Source organism: Carcharhinus amblyrhynchos, chromosome 14, assembly GCF_965287045.1.
Source record: "Carcharhinus amblyrhynchos chromosome 14, sCarAmb.v2.hapA, whole genome shotgun sequence".
Taxonomy (NCBI): domain Eukaryota; kingdom Metazoa; phylum Chordata; class Chondrichthyes; order Carcharhiniformes; family Carcharhinidae; genus Carcharhinus; species Carcharhinus amblyrhynchos.
The window spans coordinates 23,235,683-23,263,114 of NC_137337.1; the positions used below are offsets into that span (position 1 = coordinate 23,235,683).

At 38.2% G+C, this 27,432-nt stretch overlaps 1 protein-coding gene across 3 annotated transcripts in view; it reads right to left on the reverse strand.

The window, feature by feature from the left end:
• Window positions 1-312: 312 nt before the first annotated feature.
• The window catches only part of slc38a6 (solute carrier family 38 member 6), a 40,369-nt gene continuing 13,249 nt past the window's right edge, over window positions 313-27,432 (reverse strand). For 2 of the 3 annotated variants that reach the window (XM_080202406.1, XM_080202408.1), the window contains 12 exons: window positions 26,330-26,408; window positions 22,053-22,138; window positions 18,001-18,059; window positions 15,173-15,187; window positions 13,239-13,301; window positions 11,519-11,569; window positions 8,801-8,880; window positions 6,765-6,865; window positions 6,541-6,665; window positions 5,361-5,505; window positions 4,168-4,262; window positions 313-2,774 (listed from right to left, as the gene is read on the reverse strand). In XM_080202406.1, the coding sequence (XP_080058532.1) occupies window positions 2,682-2,774; window positions 4,168-4,262; window positions 5,361-5,505; window positions 6,541-6,665; window positions 6,765-6,865; window positions 8,801-8,880; window positions 11,519-11,569; window positions 13,239-13,301; window positions 15,173-15,187; window positions 18,001-18,059; window positions 22,053-22,138; window positions 26,330-26,408 (992 nt within the window). In that variant the 3' untranslated portion in view covers window positions 313-2,681. The remainder of the gene's footprint in view (window positions 2,775-4,167; window positions 4,263-5,360; window positions 5,506-6,540; window positions 6,666-6,764; window positions 6,866-8,800; window positions 8,881-11,518; window positions 11,570-13,238; window positions 13,302-15,172; window positions 15,188-18,000; window positions 18,060-22,052; window positions 22,139-26,329; window positions 26,409-27,432) is intronic. The other variant, XM_080202407.1, reaches the window with a different exon arrangement.

Sequence of the window (27,432 nt, forward strand, 5' to 3'; positions counted from 1 at the left end):
TTCCTTGAAAGGTGGCATTATGATTAGGTATGACCGTGGTTGATGTGGGGTTACAAATAATCCCAACAGAAATATAGAAAAGAATCCGAATGTTAAGGAGGGCAGGTTTGGATATATCTGTGATATTCTCAAGTTAAAACATCAAGATTCACAGTTCCAGTCACAATTGAAAGGTGGCTGGCACTCAGCTGGAGTCGTTGTCTTTAAAAAGAGTAAGCAGTGTTACTCTTTTTTTCCCCCCGGTGCAAATACATTTTTTCAAAAAATGTTCTTTCAGGCATAATTTCTACCAACAAAGCAACAGAATTGAGATTAGTCTTGCAAACAAGTTTATTTTATAATAATCCATGGGTTTTAACACTTTATTGAAATCATTCCCACTGAGGGTTTACTGTGCATTTTCTAACACATTTGGAAATGTCCATTTAAAAAATTACAGATTATAATTCAATATTTTCCACAAAGGTGAACTGCTGCTTTAAAGAACTGTTGACAGATTGACAATATTCTGTCATCAAAGCAGGAAAAGTGCAACAAACAGAATTGTTGAACTTGAGATGTGTCTATTTGAAGTGCATTTTTATTATTGCATTAATAGAGCATAGTGGTTTAAAGCTTTCATATCAAATGAGAAAATGCCTTTTGCAAAGGACTGCAGTAATTTAACATTTTTTATTTTTAAAAACATACTCTTCTACATCAGCAATAAAAGATTATTTTGGGCAGTAGATTAAATACGACAAAGAAAAAAACAGGCATTACATGTGAATTGTTCCATCATCCAGGTTACAAGATCATTACTGGGGCAATATTTCACAGTAAGCATCTTTCATAAAATGTAAACAATGAGGAATCTTCCTTTTAGTATACAAATAGAATGACCCGAGTGTAAAACACATCCTGTCTCCTGTTCAGTGAACACAAATTAGACAAAGCACTATAACGGGAGTACAATATCTTGAGCGTGCAACTGGCATTAGCATCTGGTGGAGTTATTAAAAAAAGAACTGACTGTCATAAATTTGGAGAATATCAGGATCAAAGGCAAGTTGAATTTTGCTTAATTTTAAACATGGTGGCATTGAATTAGTCAATGTTACGAGCAGCTGCATGGTTTTTGCTTCCTTTAACTTGTGCAAAATTGGAAAACATTTTGGATGTGACCCAAAATGTTACATTATCTGTACACAAAGCTCATGTCTTAGCACAGAATAAAACATTGTAAAATATTACCCAAAAAGTGAACAAAGTAGCCAAATGTTGATGCACTTCAGCAGTCAGCCATGTTTTACTTGCAGGACCTAATCTGGCAGAGTGTATAAACAACATTAATCTGTGACAAATGACAGCTATTGTACGCCTTTGATCAAAATCCCCTGGTGTTCACTGTCAAACCAGAGCAACTTCAAAAACATTTAAACATGCACACTTGCAAGGAAAACAAATTTAAATACTTATCTTGTGAAACTGTAAGCAAGTGTTAATCATATCATCCTCATCAGTTCTTTAAAAAAAATTAGACTGTGTTAATTAAGATACTTAAGAAACAGTTCCCAACTCAGATGAAATATTCAATACATGTGTATAAGATAGGGACAGAAGATTTCCATTCCTTTCCTTTCAAAAAAAACAGTGCTGAATAAGAGATACTGAAATATTAAAAAAGACTCAATGCCCACTTGCTTTTTTGACAATTGTATAAAGTTTTTCCAGCAGAGAAACTTGGGTTCTTAAAAATGTGTTTCAATGCCATTTCTCCAAAGCAGCCATGGAAACCACATCAGTAATGTGCACCATTATTTAGGGAAGGTTTCATCACTGTATTTTATTGGTTTAATATCAAATCCCAGCAGAGACTGCCCTTTGCTCTATTTTCAATTATTCAAGTTCTTCAATATTTCTAATTTGACAAATAGACAAATATAAAAATCCTGTAAACCTATATTTACTATCCCAAGACTAAAGAAATAGACTAAAGATGTTTTTGATGATTCTCACAGGTACACATCAAGTAATTGGACACAAAATACATATATATACCAATATATGCCAGTGTTAGATTAGATTGCTTCTCGTCCCAAAGTGCAGTAATTTTGTTTTGATTGCTGCCAACGAACATACAAGTTTTAAAAAAATCTCATGCACACATTCATTATTTACTTAGATAATTTTAAACAGATTGCTTTAAAAAGACTATTTTTTGGACAAGTATTTGAGAATAAATTTAACAGCATCATAAATCACCAATATCTCTATTGCAATTGAACACGTTACATAAAATTGCACTGGCCATAGAAATTTTCCAAAACATTATTTTTCCAGGTGACAATTTCTCTTCTGGTGGATATTTCTCCACGGCAATACAACATACTTGATTTCCTTATGCTCTGGCCCACCCCCGCAAAAACACGAACATGGAGAGTGGGATAGAAGCAGTCAAAGCAGAGTCCTTATTTTTGATCTTGCACAAACATTTCTAGATGCCCAGTCACCAGGTTTATTCCCAGAGATTTAGTAAATCTGGTCCAGTTTCTGCACCTTTTTTTTGCCTGCAGAAAGGCAGTTCCACTTGTCACCATATTTCCAGTGAATCAGGAAAAAAAGTGATGGCTACAAAGATGTCACCGAACTGATAGATTTCCTGAGTGTTTGTGGTTTTCATTTTGTGCAACTTCTGTTGATTAGGCTTCATTTTCAGTGTGCAGCCAGGTTATAATGATAACAGGCAAACTAACAGCACCACTCAGGCAGCCCAGAATAATCAACCCTAGAGCCTTGTAAAACAAAAAGAGTAGTTTTGAGGCAAGAGAAGGAAAATATAAAACATATTTCTATGAAATATCTCTGTTGTTGCTTTGAAAACACCAGCCTTGAGATTAAACAATAGAATACTAGTCATGCACAGATTAAAGAGTTGGTTTGAAATTACTTTGCAATTTTAGAAGTGTTGGCCCAATGACTTGAAACGGATTAACACCACTCTTAAAATCAGGGCCGAGGGAGTATGCTGAAGTCACGTGGTACACACATCCTACCCCAAGTCATAAAGGTTACTTTGGTAATCAAATTTGTATGTATTCCAAATGTCCTTTGAAATGTGAGATACTATGCATTTGGGCCAACACTGTTCACATCTGTGCAGTGTCACTGAGTTTTGGGGAGGTGGTGGTGGTGGAGGGAGGAGGCGAAGGAATGAAGCCCTCTGCTATGAGTTGGTACATCACTGTTTTCATATATTCTGCAGGCAGGAGTGTGTGATGGTACTGTTCAATGTCACTTCACTCATGGTGAGGCCAATTATTCTGTTAAATGTATTGGGAACAATGGGAAAGTGGATGAAGCAATACATTATTAAAAACAACATGTGTCTTTTAGGCTTTGCATATGGCTACGCTAGTTTCAAATCTGTTGAAGCCCATTTTAAAGCAATATACCATTGTTACGTCAACAAACGTAGAAGCCAAAGTGGGATAATATGGATGATTCAGACCATGTCCATTGAGTTTGAAAGGAACAAAGTGCCTGTGACAAAGAAGACAGCTGTAAAACTGGATTTAAAAAAAAACAGAAAACATGTGAATGAAGTGGCAAATTAAGGGGCAAAGTCTAACAATGGAGAAAGAATGATTTCATGCTTAAATCCCTTTCTTACAAGTTCCAAAATGGAAAAAAGACAATTGAAGTAAACTGTAGTAAGGTTCTCAAATAGTACAAGATCATTTGGGATTAAGTGCCATTCTGCCAATTTAGCATTGACTAGTAGGCTGGAATATCATATTTTGATTAAGGAAAGCCAGGACTAAAAGATTTTTTAAAAAATTCATTCATGGGAGTTGGCTCGACATGCGCTTATTGCCTAGCCCTGTGGGCAGTTTAAGAGTCAGCTACATTGCTGTGGATCTCGTATCTCATGCAGGCCAGACCAGGCAAGTGCAGCAGATTTCTTTCCCTAAAGGACATCTGATGATTTTTTTAAAAAAAAATCAATAATTGCTTCAAGGTTATGAGACTTTTAGTTCCAGATTTTTTTTTCAAATTTCATCATCTGCCATAGTTGGATTTGAACTCGGGTCCCTGGATTACTGGTTCAGCATCAAACCACCATGCCATTGCCCTGCCTTCCAGCCATACAGTCTTGCACCAAAAACTGGTTATTTCAAAACTCACCTTAAGCTTCTTCAGGGATTTCAAAGGTTCACCGCTTATTTGCAAATAAAAGAGCCCAGGGTAGATAAACAGTAAAGCAGTTGAGGTAGTGGAACCTGAAGAAATGGAGAGAGGATTAGACTTTTTTTAAAAATGCAAAATGTACACATAGAAACAGATCATCTGGCCAAACAGGTTGTCTGTGTTTACCTTCCACTGTAGCCTTCACCCACTGCATTTCATCTAACCTATACCTTTATTTCCCCACTCATTTGTCTAGCTGCTTCTTGATGTTACAACTGATCTAAGGTCTAAGACATTAGATTCAAAAGCATTTTGAGCTTTTTATTCAAGACTGAAGTGAAAAAGCTTTTTGTGACTGATGTAGAATTTTACGTAGGAGGAATAGTTGGATAGGTTGGGATTATTTTCCTTCAGAACAGGAGGCTGAGGGGAGATTTAATTGAGGTATCCTGGATTATTTAGGAACCCATAGAATGGATATGAGAGACCTATTGGAAGGTCATTAACCAGCAGCCCCTGATTTAAAATAGATTAACAGCAAGATTAAGGTTTGAGAAGATTTTTTTCCCCTCAGTGGTGGGGATCTTGAACTCTCTGCCTGAAAGAAGACAAACGTTCAATAGAGAATACCTGGATAAATGCTGCAACCCAATTGGAAAGTATGATTGAGTTGGACAGCCTTCTTTCAGCTGGTAAAGACATGGCTTGCTTCGGCACTGGAAAATCTTCATGGTTCTATGACTCCTTACATTCAAACTACCTCACAGCAGCTTTAACTTAAAAGTCAGTGATTCAGATGGGCAATGCTCAACATTGGAACATAAATAGAAACTTCAGTGATTATGTAACCAGGAAATTGCAATCTTTAGACTTCATGGTTGTTAACTTGATGGCAAATCCTTCAGCAGTTACACGCAATTGGGGTGAGATGAGAGCATAGGCCAGACCTGAGCCTTCTTTGAAAGATTCTTACAAGCAGCACAGTCCCTGGCATTCATCATTCACACACTTGAAAATCACAGGTGCCCCAACAAAGCCTTTCACTGCCCTACATGTTTTGCTGTGTTACATTTCATAAAGAGCAGATGATTAATTGATTCAGAAATCTGAAAAAAACTAACTTGGGTTTACGTCTTTCCCAGTTTCTATCTTTGGCAATTTGCTTCCAGCTTCATAATAAACTAACTTACCAACTACACCAAAGATATTCTGAATATTTGGCACATACATTGCCAATAGCACAATCGCTGTTTGAATAACAAGTGTGACAGCAATATGGTGTAACCATGTGAAGGGGCGGTTTGAAAATAACAGCAGCTTAAAAGCTTTCCTTGCCTGCAAAAGAAAAGGAAACATCCATGATAAACAGATGCTCTTTAGGATGCTACTTGCTCTAACCCAATATTACATGAGATAATTTATACAAATAAAATTTTGTATGGGCTCCCACTTGGTTAAGGTGTTTATAAATGCTAATGTAACACAAGGTAGCCTTATATATGGAATTCAATAAAACATTTTAAATCATACATCCATATCTGAAAGCATTTTCTTTCAATTTAACATTGAGTTGCAAGAACATGCCAAGAGACAAATTTACTAAAATAAACCTTAAAACTATTGCTGCGGCATCCACATTTTGCTTTCTACCAAAAGCACAGAGGACATTAAAATTAGATCCCCTGTGGCATTGTTAATGGGTAGTCAGTTATCTCATTTCTTATGTCTAGTGCTTGCCCTGGTCCTGCTGCAGCCTGTACATGACAATACTTTGATCCTTGCTTCAATACAAGTAAAAAAAAAATTACATTCAGATAGATGAATCTGCACTAATCATCAGTTTATATTCTTAATTAGAAACGTATTAAAAAATTACTTTCCTGTTTGACTTCCCATAGAGTACTTTTGTAAGATATGAATCTTGTCAATTCACTTCTCTAAACCCATTGTCATAATTAATTGAGTTTTTTTTTGTACTCTAAGCCCAGGGTTCAACTTCGTTTTCCAAACTGATTAAAATTGCTCAAATCTCCTTCTTACCACAGCATAAAACATCAACACTTCAGGGGCAAAAACATGCACTTCTGGCTTAAAATTTTGTCTACGATTTAGAACGTGGAACAACAATTGGACAGACTTGGAATAAGTCATTGAAGGGTACTTAGCTTGTCTAATGATAATGATCAAATGTCCCTGTTAATGCCATGATTTTGGGCTATAGAGTAATGATTTAAGCAATGCAATTTGTAAATGCTAAGGGATAAACACTGCAAACTTTTGTTTTAGCATCATGTTTGGCAAACTGGTTTAGACTAATTCACGCAACAAAAACACAGTGCAAAGAGTAATTACATCTTTGCAAAAACTCACTGGGAAATGGATGAGAGGCACAGTTAGAAGTACAGAGAAGAGTATGCATATTCTAACAGACATGATGACAACATCTTGCGGCAGATATTGGCTATAACTGTGCAGCAACTGAGAATCCACTTTGCCTGAAATAAATCAAAATTGAACAAGAATACCTTAAGTGCTTTGGAGAGGGTCTGTAGAAGGAACTTTTTAAAATGTTCTAATTAATTCTCCATACAAACCATAAAATGTCAGATAGCCAAACAAGGCAGACAGCATGTAGACTGAAAAACTCAGAGTTATCCCTACGTTAACTGCTTTTTGCATCTTGCTCTTTGAAGGCCTGATTAAAAGAAATCCAAATGCATTAGTGTTGCACATGCTTCGTTACAAGATTAAGCAGAACAGCCACTATTGTTGAAGCAAGTATCACAGGCTCATAAGAATATAGTACGTCAAAAATTGAACATTAAACTTATACATACAAGCCTGAATCAATGGCAGGAATACAGAAATTAAAGCATGTTTTAATAATTCAGCCTCAGCTACATGATTTACTTTCCAACTATCATAAAATAATGAAACCATCAAGTCAGCCTACTTAAATGATCTATTCTGGACACCATGGGGGCTATTTTTCCAGCCTGCTGTGCTGCTAGAGTGGGCTGGGGGACATAAGCGTAGGCCATTTCGTGGGCTCTCTGCTGGGTGTCATGGCCTCCACATGACTACGGCCACTGGAATTCCAACATCAGCTCTGCGTGATTTGGTTTAAATATTTAAACTCAAATTTAAGGGTCATTAATGGGCCCAAAGTCTCCGGGCCTGCTAGCTTCATTGCCACACCCCTTCCTCCGGCCTGGAGTGTTTCACACAGCCCCCCCCCCACTAACAGGGAGCTGGCAGCCGGAACCTTGGGGGTCCCGCAGGAGATCAGGGATAAGGGGTGCCCCCTTGGCATTGCCAGCTTGGCCCCCAGCATTGCCCAATGGGCAGAGTGGCAATGTCCAGGTGGCACTGCCAAAGGATAGGGTCAATGTGGGGGAGGGGGGTGTGTCCTGCTGACACACCGCATAGGGGTAGAATGACAGTGAAAGACTGATGGGGGCAGCCTGGAGATGACCAGCGATTGGAGATTGGAGGAGTCAGTCAGGCTGCATTGTGGGGCTGGCCAGTGATCAGTAGGTCGCCTGCGACAGGCTACTGCACATGCGATCTCCACTACGGCAGATCGGCGCATGCCCAGCACTGTGCTGCCAGCTTCTCCAGCAGGTATAGGCCCCACCCATTGATTTTTAAAATTGAGATTCACGCTAGTGATGTAGAGTGTGGGAAATTCATTTTGAAAATCACATTAAAATAAAATGGGATTTACTTCAGTTTTTACTAATTAATTTAAATGCTGAATTTGGGTAAGAATGAACAAATTACGTTATTGGAGGAGGAAGAAAAGCAAGCAATTAGAGTAGCAGTTGAGTCAATAAGGATTGCCAGTGCGGGCGCTGAATCACGTAAGAACATAAGAAATAGGAGCAGGAGTAGGCCATCTAGCCCTTCGAGCCTGCCCCGCCATTCAATAAGATCATGGCTGATCTGTCGTGGCTCAGTTCCACATTCCCGCCCTCTCCCCATAACCCTTAATCCCCTTGCTTATCAAAAACCCATCCCCCCTCGGCCTTAAGCTAGGATCACCCTTCCTTATGAATGTCACTCCCACCATAACTCACCATCTCAGCTATTGGGGTTGGGGCTGTTATTTGAGTGAATGTATTGGCATACCATGTGTAATAGTGATGCAGAAGGAGGCATTCCAACAGTACTGGGAAGCAATTCTCCAGCTTCTGTGCTATTAACTCCAAAGACGGGCGGGTTAGATGGATTGGCCATGCTGAATTGCCCTTGTGTGTCCCTGGGATGCATAGGTTAGAGGGATTAGTGAGTTGGTTATGGGGATAGGGCCTGGGTGGTGGTGTTGTCGGTGCAGACTCGATGGGCTGAATGGCCTCTTTCTGCACTGTAGGATTTTATGATTGGACACGGGATAACAGATATTTTGATAGAACAGCAGGATTTGCTAATCAGTCCAACAAATTTTATGAATGACTGGAATTTACTACATTACATGGATTGGACTGATACCAATTCCCGTAAGAGACTAGAATGACAGGCTGCTTTCAGTGTAGTAAAGTGATGTACTCAAGTCAATTGGAACTTGCAGTCAGTCTGTAAAGACATTTGCATCATTTACATGACTTAGCAGGCTCTTTTCTCCACTTACCTTTGGAGTTCACAATAAATGGGCAGTACAGATGTGTGACACAGAAATGAGAAGGCCAGAATTGGAATTGCATACACACTCTACGAGATGACAAAAAAATTGTGTTAGAAGAACATTTTATCTAGCATAATGTTTTTCTTTGGTTCAATCAAATCAGCTTTTTTTGAGACCCATTCTTGCACTCTTGACCTCTTTCCCACTAAACTGCTGACCGAACTACTTTTTCTTGGCCCTCACGATAGTGGACATTTTAACTATTTCCATTCCTCACTGACTATCGCCATCCTCTTCAAAAAGATTGCCATTACCCTCAACCATTTTAATCAAATAATGCCTTCATGCAATAATAAAAAAAAATCAGATGCTTCATGAAGAGCTATTGAAAAAAATTGACAAACTCAAATAAGGAGATACTTGGATTGGTGACCCTCAAAAGAAACAGATCTTAGATATAGAAGGGCAGAGAGTTTCCAGCCACGAATCTCAACAATTTTCTTTCAGCTCTCATGCCTAGATTTGGTTAGAAATCCACACTTGGATGAGCTGCAATTTCCTCTACACAGCGGGAAAGCCAAAGCTGTCACCTTTGGTACCTGGCAGAAATACTGCGCTTTTGCTACAGATTCACTCTTCCTATCTGTTGATTGTATCAGATCGAATCAAACTCCATTTCCACTCCATCACCAAGACCACCACAATTCCACTCTTGTATCAGCAGCAATCACTGCCCCAACCCATCTACTGCTAGACTTCCATCCATGCCTTTGTCACAAAGATTTGGCAATTGCAATGCCATCATGACTGACTTCCCAGCCCCTAACTTTCATAAACTCAATTTTATCCAAAGCTCAGCTGCCGATGTTCTATCATGCACCAAGTCATCATCCCCTTCCACTTGCTTACCTTGACTTTCAGTCCCATTGAAACCTCAAATTTTATGATCCTTGTGTCCAAATCTTTCCATATTGTGATCTCTGCATTCTTCTTCAGCCATACAATCCTCTAAGAGCTCTGCATTATCTCAAGCAACCCAAGATTTTGTAAACACTTAGTGACTATTCTTTCACAAAACCCCTCAAGATGCATTTTTCTCTTAAAATACTTTATAAAACCTCCAGATTTGACTAAACTTTTCTCTTTTTGGCTCAGGCCTTGAATTGTCAGGTATTGCTTCTACTGAAGTGCCTTAGCATATTTTTTCCTATATTTCAGAGCACTAAAATAAAAATTACCAAGCCAAAAACAAAAACAATACATGACCTTGTGTGTGTTAAGGAAAATCACTGAATAATTCAGTTAAACAACCATTCGCCAAAATGAAAAGATGCTGTGTAATATCTAAACAGTTTAGACTAGATCTTAAAATCAGAATCCCAATTAAAATTGGGCCTTGTCCAAAATAGGTCATCCCTAGTCAAGAATGCCTTGGGCAACTCATTGTAATTTGTATTCCAACAATTTTCCATCTATGCGGATGCAGAGTGATGACAGGAGTTTTACATGGGATGCAATTTAGTTTAAAAGGGGCTACTGTACAAATTATCATTCATTAGAAAAGTCTACTTTACAAGCATTTCATATTATAGCAATCCAAAGGGTCAGGATGTCAAACGAATAGTGCTGTCAGTGCTTCATTAACAGGTACATTTATTCACACAGGAAATTGCATTTTGCCTCTAAGTTCAGACTCTAATCGCCCAAGCCCTTGAAATAATGGGTTATTTTATTTAGAAAAAAATTAAATGGATTTCATATGTGAATTCCAAATGACTTGTAAGCCAGAGATGCATTTATTTTAAAATCAGTAATTAAATATCTCAGTTCTCCCGACTTTTTTTGTTGGAGTAACAACATGAAAGGATCAAGAACCAAAGTAGATATTACAATTCAAGAAATGGGTTTTAAATAAAAAAGAAAAGTCACAACCAGTATATTATCCATCTAATAGAAGACACAGGATAAGCCAATTCCACTACAAGTTCTTAAAAATTAATGATTAGATGATAGAACTAGCAAAATAGTAATGTCATTTGATCAACGATCCAGAGGTTAAGGCTAATGCTTTGGGACATGGGTTCAAATCCCTCCACAGCAACTAGTGGAATTCAAATCCAATTAATTAAAATATGCAATTTTCTGGCCACTATTACATAATAAATTGTTGTGAAAATCCATTTGGCTCACTGAAGTCCTTTAGTGAGGGAAAACTGCTGTCCTTATCTGGTTTGGTCTACATGCAACTCCACATTCACAGCAACGCGACTGACTTTCAATTGCCTTCTGCAATGGCCTAACAAGCCATTCAGTTCAAGGGCAATCAGGGATAGGTAACAAATGCTAACCTCACTAGAGATCATGAACGAATATTAAAAAAAATGCTTGAACAGTTTTATATCAAGTCCAGCCAGAACAACATTTAAACATTCTTAGATACATGACGTGTTCCATCACTCAAGCTGGATTGTTGGTGGATCACTTTTTGTAAAGTGATCACAGTCTACTTAATTTAGTTTAGAGTTAAATCATCTTTTTCCAGGTGTAAGTGGTTTGGAAATTGCTGTTCAATTAGCCATGAGGAGTGAAGTGATCAGGAGCTGCCAGTCATTTATTAATGTCACCTTTTGTAGAAGGCTAATCGTACAGCTGATGACCATAAAATTCTATAACTAGCGAACAGTTGCTAGACCTCCATACACTGCTATAAAGCAGAATACAAACCTTGGCTGAAATTTGTAGAAGCTTAGGTTTACATTCATCGGAACTGAAGTCCTAAACAAGAAAGAAAAATGTAACTTTACATTCCACCAAAAACCTTAGATCATCTGCTGTCTATTTAGCCCTTCAGCCTGGTACACAGTCTTCATTGAGCATCTTGCACGTTACTGGCAACAATTAGATTTTTCTTTCATTTGAAACTGCTAACATAAATAATAGATATCCTCCTGCTTCTTGCCATATCTCATGGAGGAAAACAATACATACATGGGTGCCAGTAACTAGCCAATAAAATTGGATAACCAGCGATCCTGGCATGCAATCCCATACAATGAGTGGATAATTATGGCCAAGTCAGATCCCAATATCCGCACATTTTCTATCTGAAGGTTACTAATAAAGCAGATTAGGAGGAGTGGCTGGTTCGTTCACTACCTTGGCCTCGGGACAGAATCCATTTGCCATTTTTAGTAATGGAGTATTATTACATTCTTGGCTGTTCCAGAAAGTAGAAAACTAAAAGCATATTGCAATACAAGAATTGTCAAATTGAAATGCAAGTGAGCAAATGCATTCAAACACAGATAAAGTAGTCACTATTACTGACAGTAACATAATCCTTCTGCAGACCATCCAGCTATAAAATTGCTTTATGTAAAGACAAGCCCAAACTTTTGGAACATTGGTTTGAATCTAGTGCAGATTTGAGGTCCTGCGTGAAATGAACTTGGACAGTCCCAATTCAATACCTATTGAATGAGCACACAACACACTATTTCTCCCAATCTGACAGAATTGAATAACCTAATATTGGAAATGTAAAAAAATGCCACATTGCAGTTCATTACACTAAAGCTGACTAGCAGTGATGCTAATGCTAGGTGTCTGAGAAGTGTTCATTCCCCAATACTTGCATGCATTCTGATGGGCAAAGAACAGCAAAGAAGCAATACATCAATACATTCAGTCCTTTATGTGGGGGGGGGGGGTCTCACAACATTTTTGCTCCAGAGGCTCCCATTTGATATTAGAATAAAATCTGAACGCCAACAATAAAATTGGTATTTCAATATCACATGAACAGTCTGCATGCTATTCATTTTAGCAACAGGAGAACAGGGACAAAAAACAAGTCATGGAAGGCTACAAACAAGACAAACCAACTCAGGCCCCTGAAATCCTCCTGTATCCTCTCAGGGAACCATGAACTCAGTTGAAAACCCTCTACTTTATAGCTTATATTTAAGGGATTTAAAAAATTTGTTGACTGAATTTGCACTGTTCTCCATTAATTCACTTATACATGAACTTCTATAATATTGCTCAGTAAAGCCACTGCTTTACTCCATTAGGTGTTAATCTGGTAAAAAAAATACATACATTCGAAAAAATTAGGCTTGGCACAGCTGTGATATTTTAGCCATAAATAGGATTCACATGCATCCCAGTTAGACAGCCAGGAATTACAGGAGTTAATCAAATCATACAGCCACAGAAGAGATCCTTCAATCTATTGCATCTGCAGCAGCTCTTTGAAAGAACTATCCACTAAATATTACCCCAATTTTTTTTGCCATAGTCCTGCAAAACGTTTCAAGTTTATATCTAATTTTCTTTTGAAAGTTACAATGCAACCTGCTTCCCTTTCAGGCAGCGTATGCTGTATCATTCAAGCTTTTCAGCAACCCACCTAACCACCAGAGCTGTATTAAAGACATCTTACCTGCACATAATTCATGGTTCCATTAAACAGCGGGCAAGGAATGAACCATTTTTTAACTATGACCTGTGAAAGACAAAGCAGAAAGACTGTTTGACATGACTTCCTTTCCGAAGATTCTGCTGAGATAATTCAATTTGTTTGCAGAATGAGAATTTACGAGTCAGGAATGCACACAACTGTACATGGCCAGCACCAGCTAACTCAACTTATCTGATATATTTGGTGCAAATGACACCATACTTAGTCAGCGTATGACCAGGAGCTCCCCACTCAGCTGCTTTAACAATTCCTAATTTAAACATCTTGATTTGAAATTCACAGGAAAAATGTAAAAACTAAGAGCAGATTGGGGGAATAAAATCTGCAGCCATGCCAAGATGTGATGTAAAAGTATATTTTTTTAAACCATGGAAGAAACCCTTCTGTTGCAACAATTTTAATATGAATAGAAGGGGAAGTTGATTTCAGAAAAACAAATGTAAAGTCATCGTAGATTGGTGGAGTTGCCTATTTTGCTCACTATTGCTAATGTGGCAGAGGACTGTGATGGGAGCTCAACACCTCTTGACCAAGAGTGCTTTGCTTATAAAATAGTAAATAGCAGAAAATCTAGCTTTTGAACATTTGGATTTAATTCACGTATGCAACTATAATTTAGAAAGAGAATTTCCAAGGCAGAAATGTTAAAGCTGTACTGAGACTTTCACAGATGCACAACGAAAAGCATTCTTCCATCTTGTATCACAGCTTGGTATGGCTCCTGCTCTGTCCAAAACTGCAAAAAACTACAAAGGATCATGAACAAAGCTCAGTCCATTGTGCAAACCAGCTTCCCATCCATTGACTCGGTCTACACTTTCCGCTGCAGAGAAGCGGCCAGCATAATCAAGGATTCCGAGCACCCCAACATATTTTCTTCCACCTTCTTCCATCAAGAAAAAGGGCACAAAAGTCTGAGATCACGTACCAACCAACTTAAAAACAGCTTTTTCCCCTGCTGCTTTTAATGGACCCAGCTTATATTAAATGGATCTTTCTCTACACCCTAGCCATGACTAACACTACAGTTTGCACCCTCTCCTTCCCCAAGTAAGGTATGTTTTGTCTGTATAGCGTCCAAGAAGCAATACTTTTCACTGTACCAATACATGGGACAATAATAAATCAAAGGGAATTTTTTTGTAGCATTTGCTTTAGGAATACAAGAATGACATGGCCATTCATCCCTTCACACCTGCTCCACTATTTAGCTGGTACTTCAATGCCACTTTCCCACACGACTGATAAAGCGATAAGGAGATAATCTCCAGAAATCTATTAATTTGTCTTGAACATGCCAAATGAGCTCCCCACAGCTGTAACGTGCTCCACGTTGCAACCAAATAAGGTTGTAGATGTTTTGGCTGATTCTTGAGCAGCAAGCTGAACGTAGCTATCTTTGAACGAATACAATTAGAAAACCCTCGAGGAAGGGAATAGGTGTGGGAAAAGGGACAGGATAGTGTAGATAGAATCTATTTAAAAATCACTTCACTTCAAAACATGCCACAGACATGCATCTCATCACATTTTGCAGAGAAAAAAGATTTTCAAACCTGCCATACTATAATTCAAATGGTCCATCTCTTTGGGACACACTGGTCAGAACTTCCAACTTCAGGAACCAGACATGGGCAGCACTGAGTTAGTCAATTACACAACCCACCCAATTTCCCTTTCTCAATGGCAAAGTAGGATCATGTGGGATGTGCAAGGCTGAGGATCCATTACTGATATTGCAGCCCTGATGTTGAAAGCTCTACTCATTTTAGTGCAAACAGCATATTCAGAAATAACATGCAAGCATTAGTTCTAATCATCTAATGACTTTTGACAAAAATCAAACCAACATCACAAGAGTTACCACCGGTAGAAGATCCGAAGCAGTCACTTACAGGTTCCGTTTCCACCTTGGCACATTTTGCAAAGAAATAGTTTGTGATAAGTGTCTCATCACGTTTATGCAAAATTTAAGGCTTACAATATTAATATTTGCATCTATTGGAAAGTGCACATGGATAAAAAGCAATAGATTAAAAGTTGAACATTTTCTCCTTTTTCGCCACACTATTTACCAAGCTTTCTAGGACTTTGCTTCTGACAATTGCTTACAAGAAAAGGTGTGTAAAGCAGTCTGGACCTCATTTACACTCTTCTCTTGGGAAATGTTTAACCATCACTTGGCAGTTCTATGATTGGAACTCAAGTTCACAAACCTTCCCACTGCTCAGTGGGATTGCTTGCAGGTTCTTAATATCACTACACAGACAGAAACAAGTTAATTTTTTATTCAGGTTTTGGAAAGTTTAACTGACTTGATAGAACAACAGTTCCTAGTATGACATATTTGGAAGGAAAAAAAATGTTTTTTTTAAATTCATTCCTGGAACATGGGTATCCCTGGCTAGGTCAGCATTTATTGCCCATCCCTAACTTCCTTTCCGAAGGTGGCGGCTTGCTGCCTTAAACCACTGCAGTCCATGTGTTGTTGGAACATCTACAATGCTTTAGGAAGAATGGACATGTGTAGGACGAAAACAAAAGTTAGACTGATGAAAATCCAAATGAGTGTTAAAGTGACATATCAAATCTGGGATGGCTCATTTTAAAGAGATTTATGTACCACTGGCTAAATAAAGTTGGTAAACGGAGGTACAGACTGGAAAAATTCTCAAGAACGAAGGGAGACATTAGGAGAATTGTTATCATAAAGAGGGTTATTAAAATATTAGCAATTGATGTAGATGCCACATCTTATAAAAACAGAAGATTCAAAATTGAGTACATATTAAAAAAGAATCAAGGGATGGTCAGAGAAGTGAGAATAGAATAGACAAAAGTTGAAGGGCCAGCATAGGCACGAGGGGTTGATTGATCTCCTTTAAATGATGGAATTTCAATGATTTGATCATAATCCAAGGATAGATGATCAGCCAACATCAAGTCATGTGTATGGTTCTAAACACAATGTTTAAGAATTACCACAACTGGTTTTACATAAGGAATAATAAAATCAGTAAGCCATCTGCAGAAGCATCATTTTAGAAGGTGCAGTGGATCCTCAATAGAAGGCAGGTCAAATCTGACTATATAATCTGTGGTGTTAAAAAATACTAAGTTGCTAGCACAATGAGTGGAACTAATTCTGTCTGACAAAGATCCAGCACCTCAGACTCAAGTATTAACAAAAAAAAAGAGGATACCACGCTACTGGAAAACTTAGGCATGCATTTGTTTTCTCCAAGTTAAGGGATGACAAAGATGTACGCAAGTGGTGCAGTTATTTTAAAATCACTTTCAGCTGCTTTTGAGCATATTCCTACTTGTATGGTTCCTCTTACACAACTGCAATTTGTACATTTATACAAGTGAGCCTTAAAACCCACTCCACAATAGAGCTATAACTTTCATAATTATGTTGTACTGTGATGCCAAGGGATAGCCCATGCATCTGGACAATGGATCTGTCTCAGGTTAAGTAGTGTCATGGTACATATTTTACAGTAATGTTCCATTATCATTAATTCCAGTATAAAATACGACACTTGACAAATATATAACAGCTGCACCATGCAATTAAATGAAATGTCCAATAAAAAATGACAGTTGCTGCAAACTTTCCACATCTTTGTGCATTACATGGTTAGAAGCAATTTTTCTGGTTCAATTTCCCAGCTATTGACAGTGGCAGGTCAGTAGGCAGGAATATCCCAAGGCAGATTGGTGGCAGTAGATTGCTGCTCTGATGCTAAATCGTTCCATAGCACATTATGTAGGCTAAAGGTCAATTTTCGCGCTATTTTCTTTCACTCATTCCTTGTATAATAAGCTTCTCATCTAGGCTGGGATGGAGATATTGACCGGATTCAGAACAAGCAAACTATTAATGACAATTTTCAAAAGTGGAAAATGAAGGTTGAGTGCATAATTTTAATTTTCTTTGGCATACTGTATTATCTGTACCCTTTCCCCTGTCAACTCCTACTGTGCTAAGTGAAAATTGGATGCAAGACATTCAACGATAGTCTTAAATGATGTCTCTTCCTATTACGTAAACACCCGATTCAGGATTTTACGGCCTAATTTGTCCTGAAATTGTAGAATCCTGTCTGAGTTCAATGGACCTTCCCGCTGCCCACTCCGATTCCCATGGCTGGCAGGGCGGTAAAATTCCAACCGTGGGTCTTTCTACATAAAAAGGGTATAGCTGATGACAGGAAATGAACTTGTTGAAATATGAGGGGAAATCTTTGCCAACACAGCCTTGAAGCAAAACAAAATGTTTGTCAAATGCAGACCATGTCTTACTTTAATTTTCACCACTATGTCAGTGTATTGGTGGGTTTCAGTCCAACCGATTTATTTGATAGTAAACTCACTAGCTTTCGGGTTAGCCCCTTCATCAGGTGATGTTCACCACTTCATTCACCTGACGAAGGGGCTAACCCGAAAGCTAATGAGTTTACTATCAAATAAATCGGTTGGACTGAAACCTGGTGTTGTCAGGCATTTTACTGTGTTTACCCCAGTCCAACACTGGCATATCCACATCAGTGTATTGGTGGGCATGCAAGTATTGACAAATCACATCCCAAGTTTTAGGGTGGTTGGTCATAAGATTAATACAGCATTGGCACATACTGTATTAATGTTATGACCAACCACCTAAAAAGTACAACCAGCTTAACGAGTTTAAAATGTAACAATATGAAATTACACTCACCACAATGGCAAAGTAGACCATGAACAAGATGGATAAACCACTTGTGTAACCAAGAAACTCTGAAAATAATAAGGCATGATTTAGAAAATTTGAAATAAAAAAGTTGCAGTTGTGTGTGTGTGGTGGGGGGGGGGTGGTGGCAGGCAGTGGCAGTGGTGGCGGGGAAGACAAAGAATACATTCTATTATAGTTTACATGAAGGAATGATTTTCTATAGCCTCATGGGCAAAAATGAGCAATACTTGCAGGTATTCCATTACCCTGCCCCCACACAGCAGAAGCACACAGAGCACAAACAGCTGCACATGCAAAAACAACTAACTAGTATATTTGGCAAATGGGCAGCCCTTTGCATGAGCTAAACAACAAATAGTAGAGTGTGTTTGGAAATAATGGCAAATACTTGAAACACACATTTCACACCATTCACTTTTTCCTAAACGACTGGATAAGCCCACAACCCACTCTCAGATTTGTGGCATCCTTTCAGCTGGCAAGTGGTACTCTTATGTGGACAGTTTAAAGAAAGTGAGATGGTTCTCATTTGGAGAAGAAAAAGGTGATAAAGCAACTAAATTTCCTAAATCATGAAGCATTTTAATAGGAATAAACAAAGGGGAAGCTGGTCAAAGTAACCACAGGACACAGATTTAAGATGCGGGGAGGAAAAAGTCTACAGGGAAAGAGCAAGGGAGTGAATTAATTGGATGGCTCTTTTTAAAGGGCTGGCACAGACATGATGGGCTGAATTACTATTTCCCATGCTGCATCTTTCAACTTCTGATACTTTTCTGAATTATATTTAAACTTATTTCTGGAATTTTTTTTTGCCTTTTATCCATTGTTACCCAAACACTATGGAAATTATATTTTAATCAAGTGAAACAAGGCCTGATTTACACAATGTGCAACGTGTGCTTCAATACAACAGTCACAACAATTTGAAGTCACCAAACTAGAACTTGTCAACATTATTCTTCCTAATCTAAGCAGAAACCCCCTCCAGGCAAATGTAAATGCAGAAAAAGGGAAAGATTAGATTCAGAAGTTTGCAACCCCAATTCCTAACGGTACAACAAAGACTGCTAGAAGGAAGACATCATGAATCAATTTTTGATTGGGGAAAGAGGCTGAACCAGTCCTAACGCAATGATACATGACTAGCAGACACTTGGGGAAAATGCTTGTATTCAAGAGAAGATACCTCCCAAAAAACAACAAACTGGAGTCCCAAGTCAGTCACTTTTCACTGATGCAAAACGTTAAATGATGATTGCAGTTCCACTCAAGCAAAAGTTACTTTTGAATGTAAAATTAGGATTGCAAATCCAAGCTGCATTTGTCAAAGAACTGTGATATTGGGTATTTTGGCATCAATGTGGTTCACTGCGAAATGAAGAGTTTTTTTTAAAATTAGACTTTAAAAAAGGGTAAATCACTAGTTGAATGTAGATACGGTAACAATGTCATTGGAACTGCACTTTCTCCCTTGAATAACCAAGAGTTCCCTATTCTAAGCACGACCTCCAGCAGCCTCGATCAACTATGTAAAGTTTCCACTTCTGCTGCACTGAACAGAAGAATAGGAGAGATTGCGGAATAGGGTCCTTTTGAGGGGTTGGGAAGAGGAAGACAACAGCCCGGAATACAAGCTAGAGAAACCATGGGGCCCAGAATTCCCCAGACAGAGAAGCAGTGGCAGACAAGTGGTGAGTGTGAAGGGTAGAGAAAGGAATAGAAAAAGAGGAGGGAGGAATCCTAGGAGTCTTAACGTGGCAAAAAGTGGAAAAATTATACTCACTTGTGGCATTCCAAGAATTTGTACAAGGAGAAATGAGGAAGGTTCTTGAATAGAGGCCCATTATACAGTGGTAATCTTCACCATATTTCATTGGGTGTTAGATATTTGACATAAGGCTGTCACGTCAATTCATCAGGAATACCTCTAAACCCGAGGACCTTAATTCTCCCAATGTTGAAATCAAGATTCAGTAACTGGGTCCTAATTCATTCTTCACCAGAATCTTTGGAACAAATAACTTCACACAGCCTTTACTTCCTTTGTATAATCTACAACTGATTTAACTTATCATTTTTCACACCTAGGTCCTACTTTTTACTTACCTACATTGCTCAACAATTCTTAAAAAATCTCTTGCCTCAAATCTAGTCCTTTTACAGTGAAAAGCCAAGTTAGTTTCCTAGGATATTGTTTTTGGATATATACACTTTGCAGTACACCAATTACCTGTGATGGCCCATGTGCTTTAGGGAATAAAGCAATATTTTATGTTGGGATGATAATCATTGAGAAATAAACATCTCTAGGAGATGATTTCTGGTAAAGTAGCTTGCTTCCAGTAACTGATCACATGACCAAGTTGCCCAGGAAAAACAATAAATTATAGGGGAGTAGAACGTGTCTGTAGTTCTGTTCGGTGTTTAGAAAAAGCTGGAGAGGGGGAATATTTCTTTCCAGCAGGGTGCAGTCGAAATTATGTTGGCAAAATGGGATTTTAAAAACTGTTAACTGAAGAATTCCAGTGAGCTGGATTTCAGGGATGGTCAAGATGAGGATTGTTGGAGCACAAGGGGAAGGGGGAGTTGGTGAGAATAGTGGGACTCAGAACTCAATGTGAAATTCACTACACAGGATGTATAAAATCAACTCAACCCAACATCCACCTGATACAGAAAAAGGACTTTGAACAAGTACAAGTGACACAATACGACAACCATACTTTGTTTACTTTTAACAGCAGCAGAAGCTATTCTGCGGGCAGACAGAGTTTTATCAGAAGGCCATTGAACCAGCTTGGAGTCATCTAAGCAGCCATGGTAATGAACCCTGAACATCAGAGAAGGACTGCCACTTCCACTCACCTGAGAGCCAACCCCCTGGAAACTGGACTACAAGATGCTTCAGCTTACTGAGAACCATCTGCTTTACAAGACCTCAACTCTGAAGAATATATAGGTCTGCCATGAAAGAGACTGAGACAATCAGGAATTTCACTTGTGTTGTTTTAACTTCCATTTATCTCATGTGTGTGTGAAAGAGTTCAGTACTGAAACTTCACCCCAGAGCAATCGAGAGATAATAAATAACACCCTTCATTTTTAAACTCAAAGCTTGCTGCTGGAGATGATTTAATTGCAGCAACCACCAAGGGTTTAAAAAACACTTAGATGTTCAAACATATGGATCACAAATATATCACAGACAACAATGAACCAGGGCCCTGGGAGATGCAAGGTCTGAGTTGCTGAACTCATCTTGAATCACTGGATTATTTCTATCTAATTGTATTTCCTTTCCAACTCTTATACAGGGATGATTCCTAGAACTCCCATTTCCGAAAAAAGGAAACAGAACAGGTATTCTGGAGTGTTCAAGCACAGACAACTCTAATCACAGCATTTTAGCAGTATTCTGCAACAAAAATGTAACTTGAATTAACTGAGTTACAACAGAAGTCATGCCATTTCACAAACACTCCCAAAAATAGCAATAGTTACAGATCAAATGTTATGCTGTTAAGTACTTTGGCTTGATGACAAATTGCACTAGGTACATTCTCTGAAACTTCAACTAAGGATGTGCTACATTTTAAAAGATCAAACCTATCTAACAAATTGAAATGTAATTGTCACCAGGATAAAGAGATAAAATAGCAATTGGTTATATGTCACTCATTCTATGTTGGTAAGAAATTGCAAAGTAAAAGTAACATTTATTCACAGTAAGGACTAATCTCCTTAGGCAAGTGAAAAATCTTATCCAAACAAACAAAAAGTCTAAGATTAGAAGTTACCGTCACATTTTATGGCATATAAATTTAATAAATGGAGAATTTACACTGAAAATTTCAAAATTAGGGTAGCTGTCTCCCACCCTCCCTGTTAGAATGTTCAATACAATAGCCAGTTGTACAGTATTTAAAAGAATCACATTTTGTCATGGCAAGGTATCATGGGAAAACAAAGAAAAAACATCAGTTTGAGTATTAATATTTCTATAAATAGGAAATAAAATCAAGTAAAACAATCACCTATTTTAGGGAGAAGAGCAAGCGGCAGAACAATACAGACAACGGTAATGAGGAGGAGGATCTGCCCATTGAGATACCACGGAGTCCTAAAAATGTGAAAATAAAGATACTCGTGTTAACCAAAAGGCATCAGCATTTAATGGTGATAAATCTAAAAACGTACAAGATCATTGCCACAATTTGGAAATCTTTATGCTCACAGATCTGAAATATTTGCAACCATCTTCAGCTACAATTGCAGAGTAGATCTTGCCCTACTTGAATTCCTTAGAAGCCAGTCTTCAGGCTACCCATTTCACTCCACATGACATTAAAAAACAGCCAATGAAGAAAGCAAAGGCTAGAAGGTTCCAAGAAAACTCTGGCCGCAATGATAAAGACTTGTGCTCCAGGATTAGCTGCGCCTCTAGCTAAACTATCCGTCAGCAGCTGTAACACTGGCATCCACTTGACTGGATATTGTCTATCCAAGTCAATCTTTTTGACTAAACAATTAAACTAAATCAAATGGAGGGGAGTCCATGAAAGTACACACCCATTCCAGCAAATTACTGCACCATCAGCAAATCGATAGAAGGAGTCATTGACTGTTCTATGAAACAGTACTTATTCACCAATAACCTGCTTACTGATGTGATGTTTGGTAAATCACTTGGCTCCAAACGTCATTGTAGCCTTAGTCTATAACATGGACAAAGTGAATCCGAGGTGATGTGCAAGTGACTGACCTTGACAGAGTCTGACATCAAAAATACTAGTAAAATTGAAGACAATTTAAAGTGTGGGAAACCTCTCCACTGGCTGGAGTTTTAGAATAACAGTTATTATGGCACCATAATATGACATCAAGCCATACAGGAAGATGGTGGGTTAGTTGACCAAAACATTGGACAAAAAGTTAACTTTTAAAGAACGTTGCATAAGAATACAAGATTAAGAGGCAGAGTTATAGGGAGAGGATGTCAAAGTGTAGGGCCTAGGGAGCTGAATCCATAGACACCAAGAGTAAAAGAAAGTCACTGTTTCTCAAGATGCTGGAATTGTCTTTGGTGCAGGTGTGGGGATCAGTCTGGAGGCTTCAAATAGTTATGCAGAAGTTAAAGTAGTTTTATTTCTTCTATTTCTATAACTAGCTAGCATAACACTGGCAGATGGTTCTCACTGCAGCACAATTGTCCAGGAAAGTTAACACTTAAGAACATAAGAAATAGGAGCAGGAGTAGGCCATCTAGCCCCTCGAGCCTGCCCCACCATTCAATAAGATCATGGCTGATCTGTCATGTCTCAGTTCCACATTCCCGCACTCTCCCCATAACCCTTAATCCCCTTGCCTATCAAAAACCTATCAACCCGCGTCTTAAAAATATTTAGCGAGGCAGCCTCCACCACTTCAACGGGCAGAGAATTCCAGAGATTCTGGAACACTTCTGGACAATTGCTGTGCAAAATGGTTTATCTGGGAAGTTCCGAACAAAATTCCCTGGAGTATCTTAGGAGTACCTGCCAAATTCAATATGGGGGAAACTACATCCCATTATTATTGATTGTTAAGGTCCCAGCACTGATTCCTGTGGCATTCTTATTGGTCACAGCGTAACAACTTGAAAACACCCTATTTATGTCCACTCTGCTTCCTGTTAACCAAACCTCTACACTAATGCGTCACCCCAACTCCATGAGCTCTTATCTTGTACATTAGGTGCTACACAAAGGTTAATCAAATATCTTTTAGAAACCCAAGTGTACTACATCTATTAGCCTCCCTTCATCCATGTTCCTGCTCAGTCAATTTGTCAAATAGGATTCCTTCAGTGGACCTGTTCTAATTATATTGTGCTTTAAGTGCATTGTGGATTTTCTTAATAGATTCCAGTATGTTCTGGATGATGATGTCATTTGCAGTTTTCTCTCCCTCCTTTCTGAATGGCAGTGTTACATTTGCAAACTTCCAATCTCAGGGACCATTCCCGAATCCAGGGAATTTTGGAAATTTACAGTTGCCGAGATAGATGATGTGCTGGCTATCAGAACCCTAGGATTTTGGTCAACAGACCCTGAAGATTTGATGGATTTCTCCAGTATTTTTTCCTCTACTGCTATCAATTACCTCACTCTTTAGCACCTAGATTACTCAATTTCTAGTATGCAATTTATGCATTCTACTGTGAAGACAGGCATAAAATACTTGTTCAAGGTCCCTGCCATTTACTCATTCCTATAATTTCTCTTCCCTCTATTTCCAAGGAACCAAATTTAGGTACTCGCTTCCTTTTTAATACATTTGTAAAAGCTCTTACAATCTGGTCCTCTTTTCCTGGATAGCTTACTCGTTTATTTTTTCCCCCTTTATGAAATTTTTGGTGACCCTTTTATGGTTCCTAAAAACACACCCAATTTTCAGACTTAGAACATTATAATCTAATACTATCTCAAAGCCACAGTAGGATCTCTCCCCTCTTTTTTGCTTCTCAACGGAATTTACTTTTTGAATATTTTGAATTTTTTAATATTTTTGCTACATCATAATCTACTTAGCCAATTAATCTTGGCTAGTTCTCCATTTATAACTATTTAATTGGTTTTAAGATTCTTCTTCATGATTGGAGTATGTCACTTTCAATCTTAACATGGAACTAAATTACATTATAATCACTAATTCTCTGTGGATCTCTTGCATGGCATTACTAATTATCACCGCACAATACCAGACTGGAAGTAACTTTATTCCTTCTTAGCTTCCTGGAGCTGTGTTGTGGAACCATGAAAAACATTTTACAAACTCACCTGCCTAACCACCTTTGCCAATTTGATTGGTTCAATGTACAAGATGATTAAAGTTCCCCATAACTCTTTGTTACAAACTCCAATAAATGTTTTGTTTAAATGTTCTGTTGTATCAGATAACTACTGTTATCTTTTGCCCTGCACTCCATATAATCACTTAATGGATAATGTGAAAAGGCTGCAAAAGTAGAAATGTTATATAATAACAATGAGATTCTCTCCAAAATAAGCTCAGAATTGATGATGTTCACTGATCATTATAGAACCTTTAGTCCCATATGGAACTCCTCAGGTAATTAAGCTATATGTGTCTGCATGCAGCAAGATCTGGTCAACATTTCAGGCTTGGCTGATAAGTAAGAAGTCTCACAACACTAGGTTAAAATCCAGCCTGGTATTGAGAGACTTCTTACTATGCCCACCCTAGTCCAATGCTGGCATCTCCACATCATGGTTGATAAGTGACAAGTAACATTCATTTTAACAAGTGCCAAGGAATGACTAACTCGAGAATCTAACCATCCTCTCGATATTCAATAGTATTACAGCTATCAAACCCCTCAACATCTACATTCAGAGTGTCACCACTGACTGGAAACCTAACTTGACTAACATACAAATACGGTGACCACAAGAACAGAAGCTTACAATACTTCAAGTTTGACAGCCAGAACAAAACAGTCACTTGATTTGTGCCTCATCTATCCGTGGCACAACCGTGGTTGCAGTATGTCCTATCTGCACAATGCACTACAATAACTCACTTAAGGTTTCTTTAAAAACATCCTTGGAAGCCATGACTGTTGCCATTTGGAAGGACAAGGGTAACAGGTACATGGAAATGCTACCACTTGCAAGCTCCCTCAAAAATCCATCCCAACTTGGAAATACACTACTGGGACAAAATCCTGCAGTTGCTTCTCCAACAACAACATAGGAATATGTTCATCACAAAGTAGTTCACCATCACCTTCTCAATGGCAATTACAGTTAAGCAACAAATGCTGGCTCACCAGTGATGCCATCAGGCAACGAATAAGAGATTTTGAAAGAAATCACATAGGATCAAATGTGTGGGGGACAGCATAATAGCAAATGGACCAAAATTGTACAGTTTGTATAACTGAGCCATATTACAAATACAATATTACTAGTTTATGCCATGTATGGTTTAACAAAAAATTATATTTACCACAATTCGACACTATTGTGCTGGTAGAAATGGAGCAGTATAGAAATATAATTTTCAAAAAGAGCAATAAAAACCTGAAATTACTAACTAATGGCTTCATTTGACAGCAAACATTTCAACATTAAACTTAAGTATAATTACTAATCGGTCAACAGCTCCCTTGTAAGTGATAACTTGTATAATGAAATTCAGTGCAATTTATGATGTTCTCATCAATTCTGCCATGAATAAATTAATCTAACCACATAATTCAATTCCACTGAAGAATCTATATATAATCATTATCGCTACTGACACTCACCCAATGTAGTTGTGGTGTAGGAAACCAGCAATTGCAGCAGGTAATTCAGATTTTATGATGAACAGATAAGACGACATCGCTGATGGCAGAAAGAAACGTGTCAGAATACGTCTGGCTTATTTTCCTTGTGTTTTTGTGAATTATTAAGAGCTGTACTAAGCCTAACTGCTGATTCAAAGTTGCATAAAATCGTTTGACAATTAGGCTTCATGAAAGAAAGAAAACCTGAGGCAGCTATTTCAGTTTGCTTCCTCCATCCTTACCTGGACTGGCCTAAATGTAACTCCAAAATCACAGCTACGTCACTGGCTTCCAACTGCCCTTGGGCAACCAGGGATGGGCAATAAATGCTGGCCAGCCAGCGATGGCCATGTCCCATGAATGAATAAAGTTTCTTTTGGGGGCATTTTAATAATTGGTCAAGTTGCATATGAAGGCAGCGTATCTGTCTTTTCACTACTAAAGAAACTAAATGGCAGCTTTGTTTTCCCACATGGCATGTGCTTGCAGTGTCACAATTTGCAATACCATTTAAGGCAATCACATTGGGGGAGAAATTTAATACTGATGTTCTAAGATCAAAGGATACGCAACATATTGGGGAAAAGGAGGGAAAAGAAAGGAGCTGCTGGCCACCTGGTAGCTGACTTGGGAGTGTTAACACAATGACAAAGTTTATCCCTTGAGCAGCAAAGCCATTTTTCAATTTGACAAGCAGAAGAATACTTCAAGCAGTTTAAGGCAAATGCACATTGAAAAAAATTATAGTTATTGCTGAATTAATGTTAGATTTTGGCAAACGTATCCTAGCAAATTGGAGTGAATTAATATGTGCATTGATAAAGGTTTGCATTCTCCGAAAGTAACCTGGGCAGAATTAGCTTCTGTAAAACAAGTTTTTAAAACGTTATTACAAACAGATGACAATTTAGACTTTGCTTCATACAAACTATTCATTTACATTTCTTTTACTGAGACTTAGTTACACAGTGAACAATGGTTTCTGATTACATCTGTTCAAGACAGAAATCTGTTCTACATATAAAACGATTTGCTCTGATTCTTAGCAGCACATAACATTAGTTTTTATGAAGGCGGCTCAG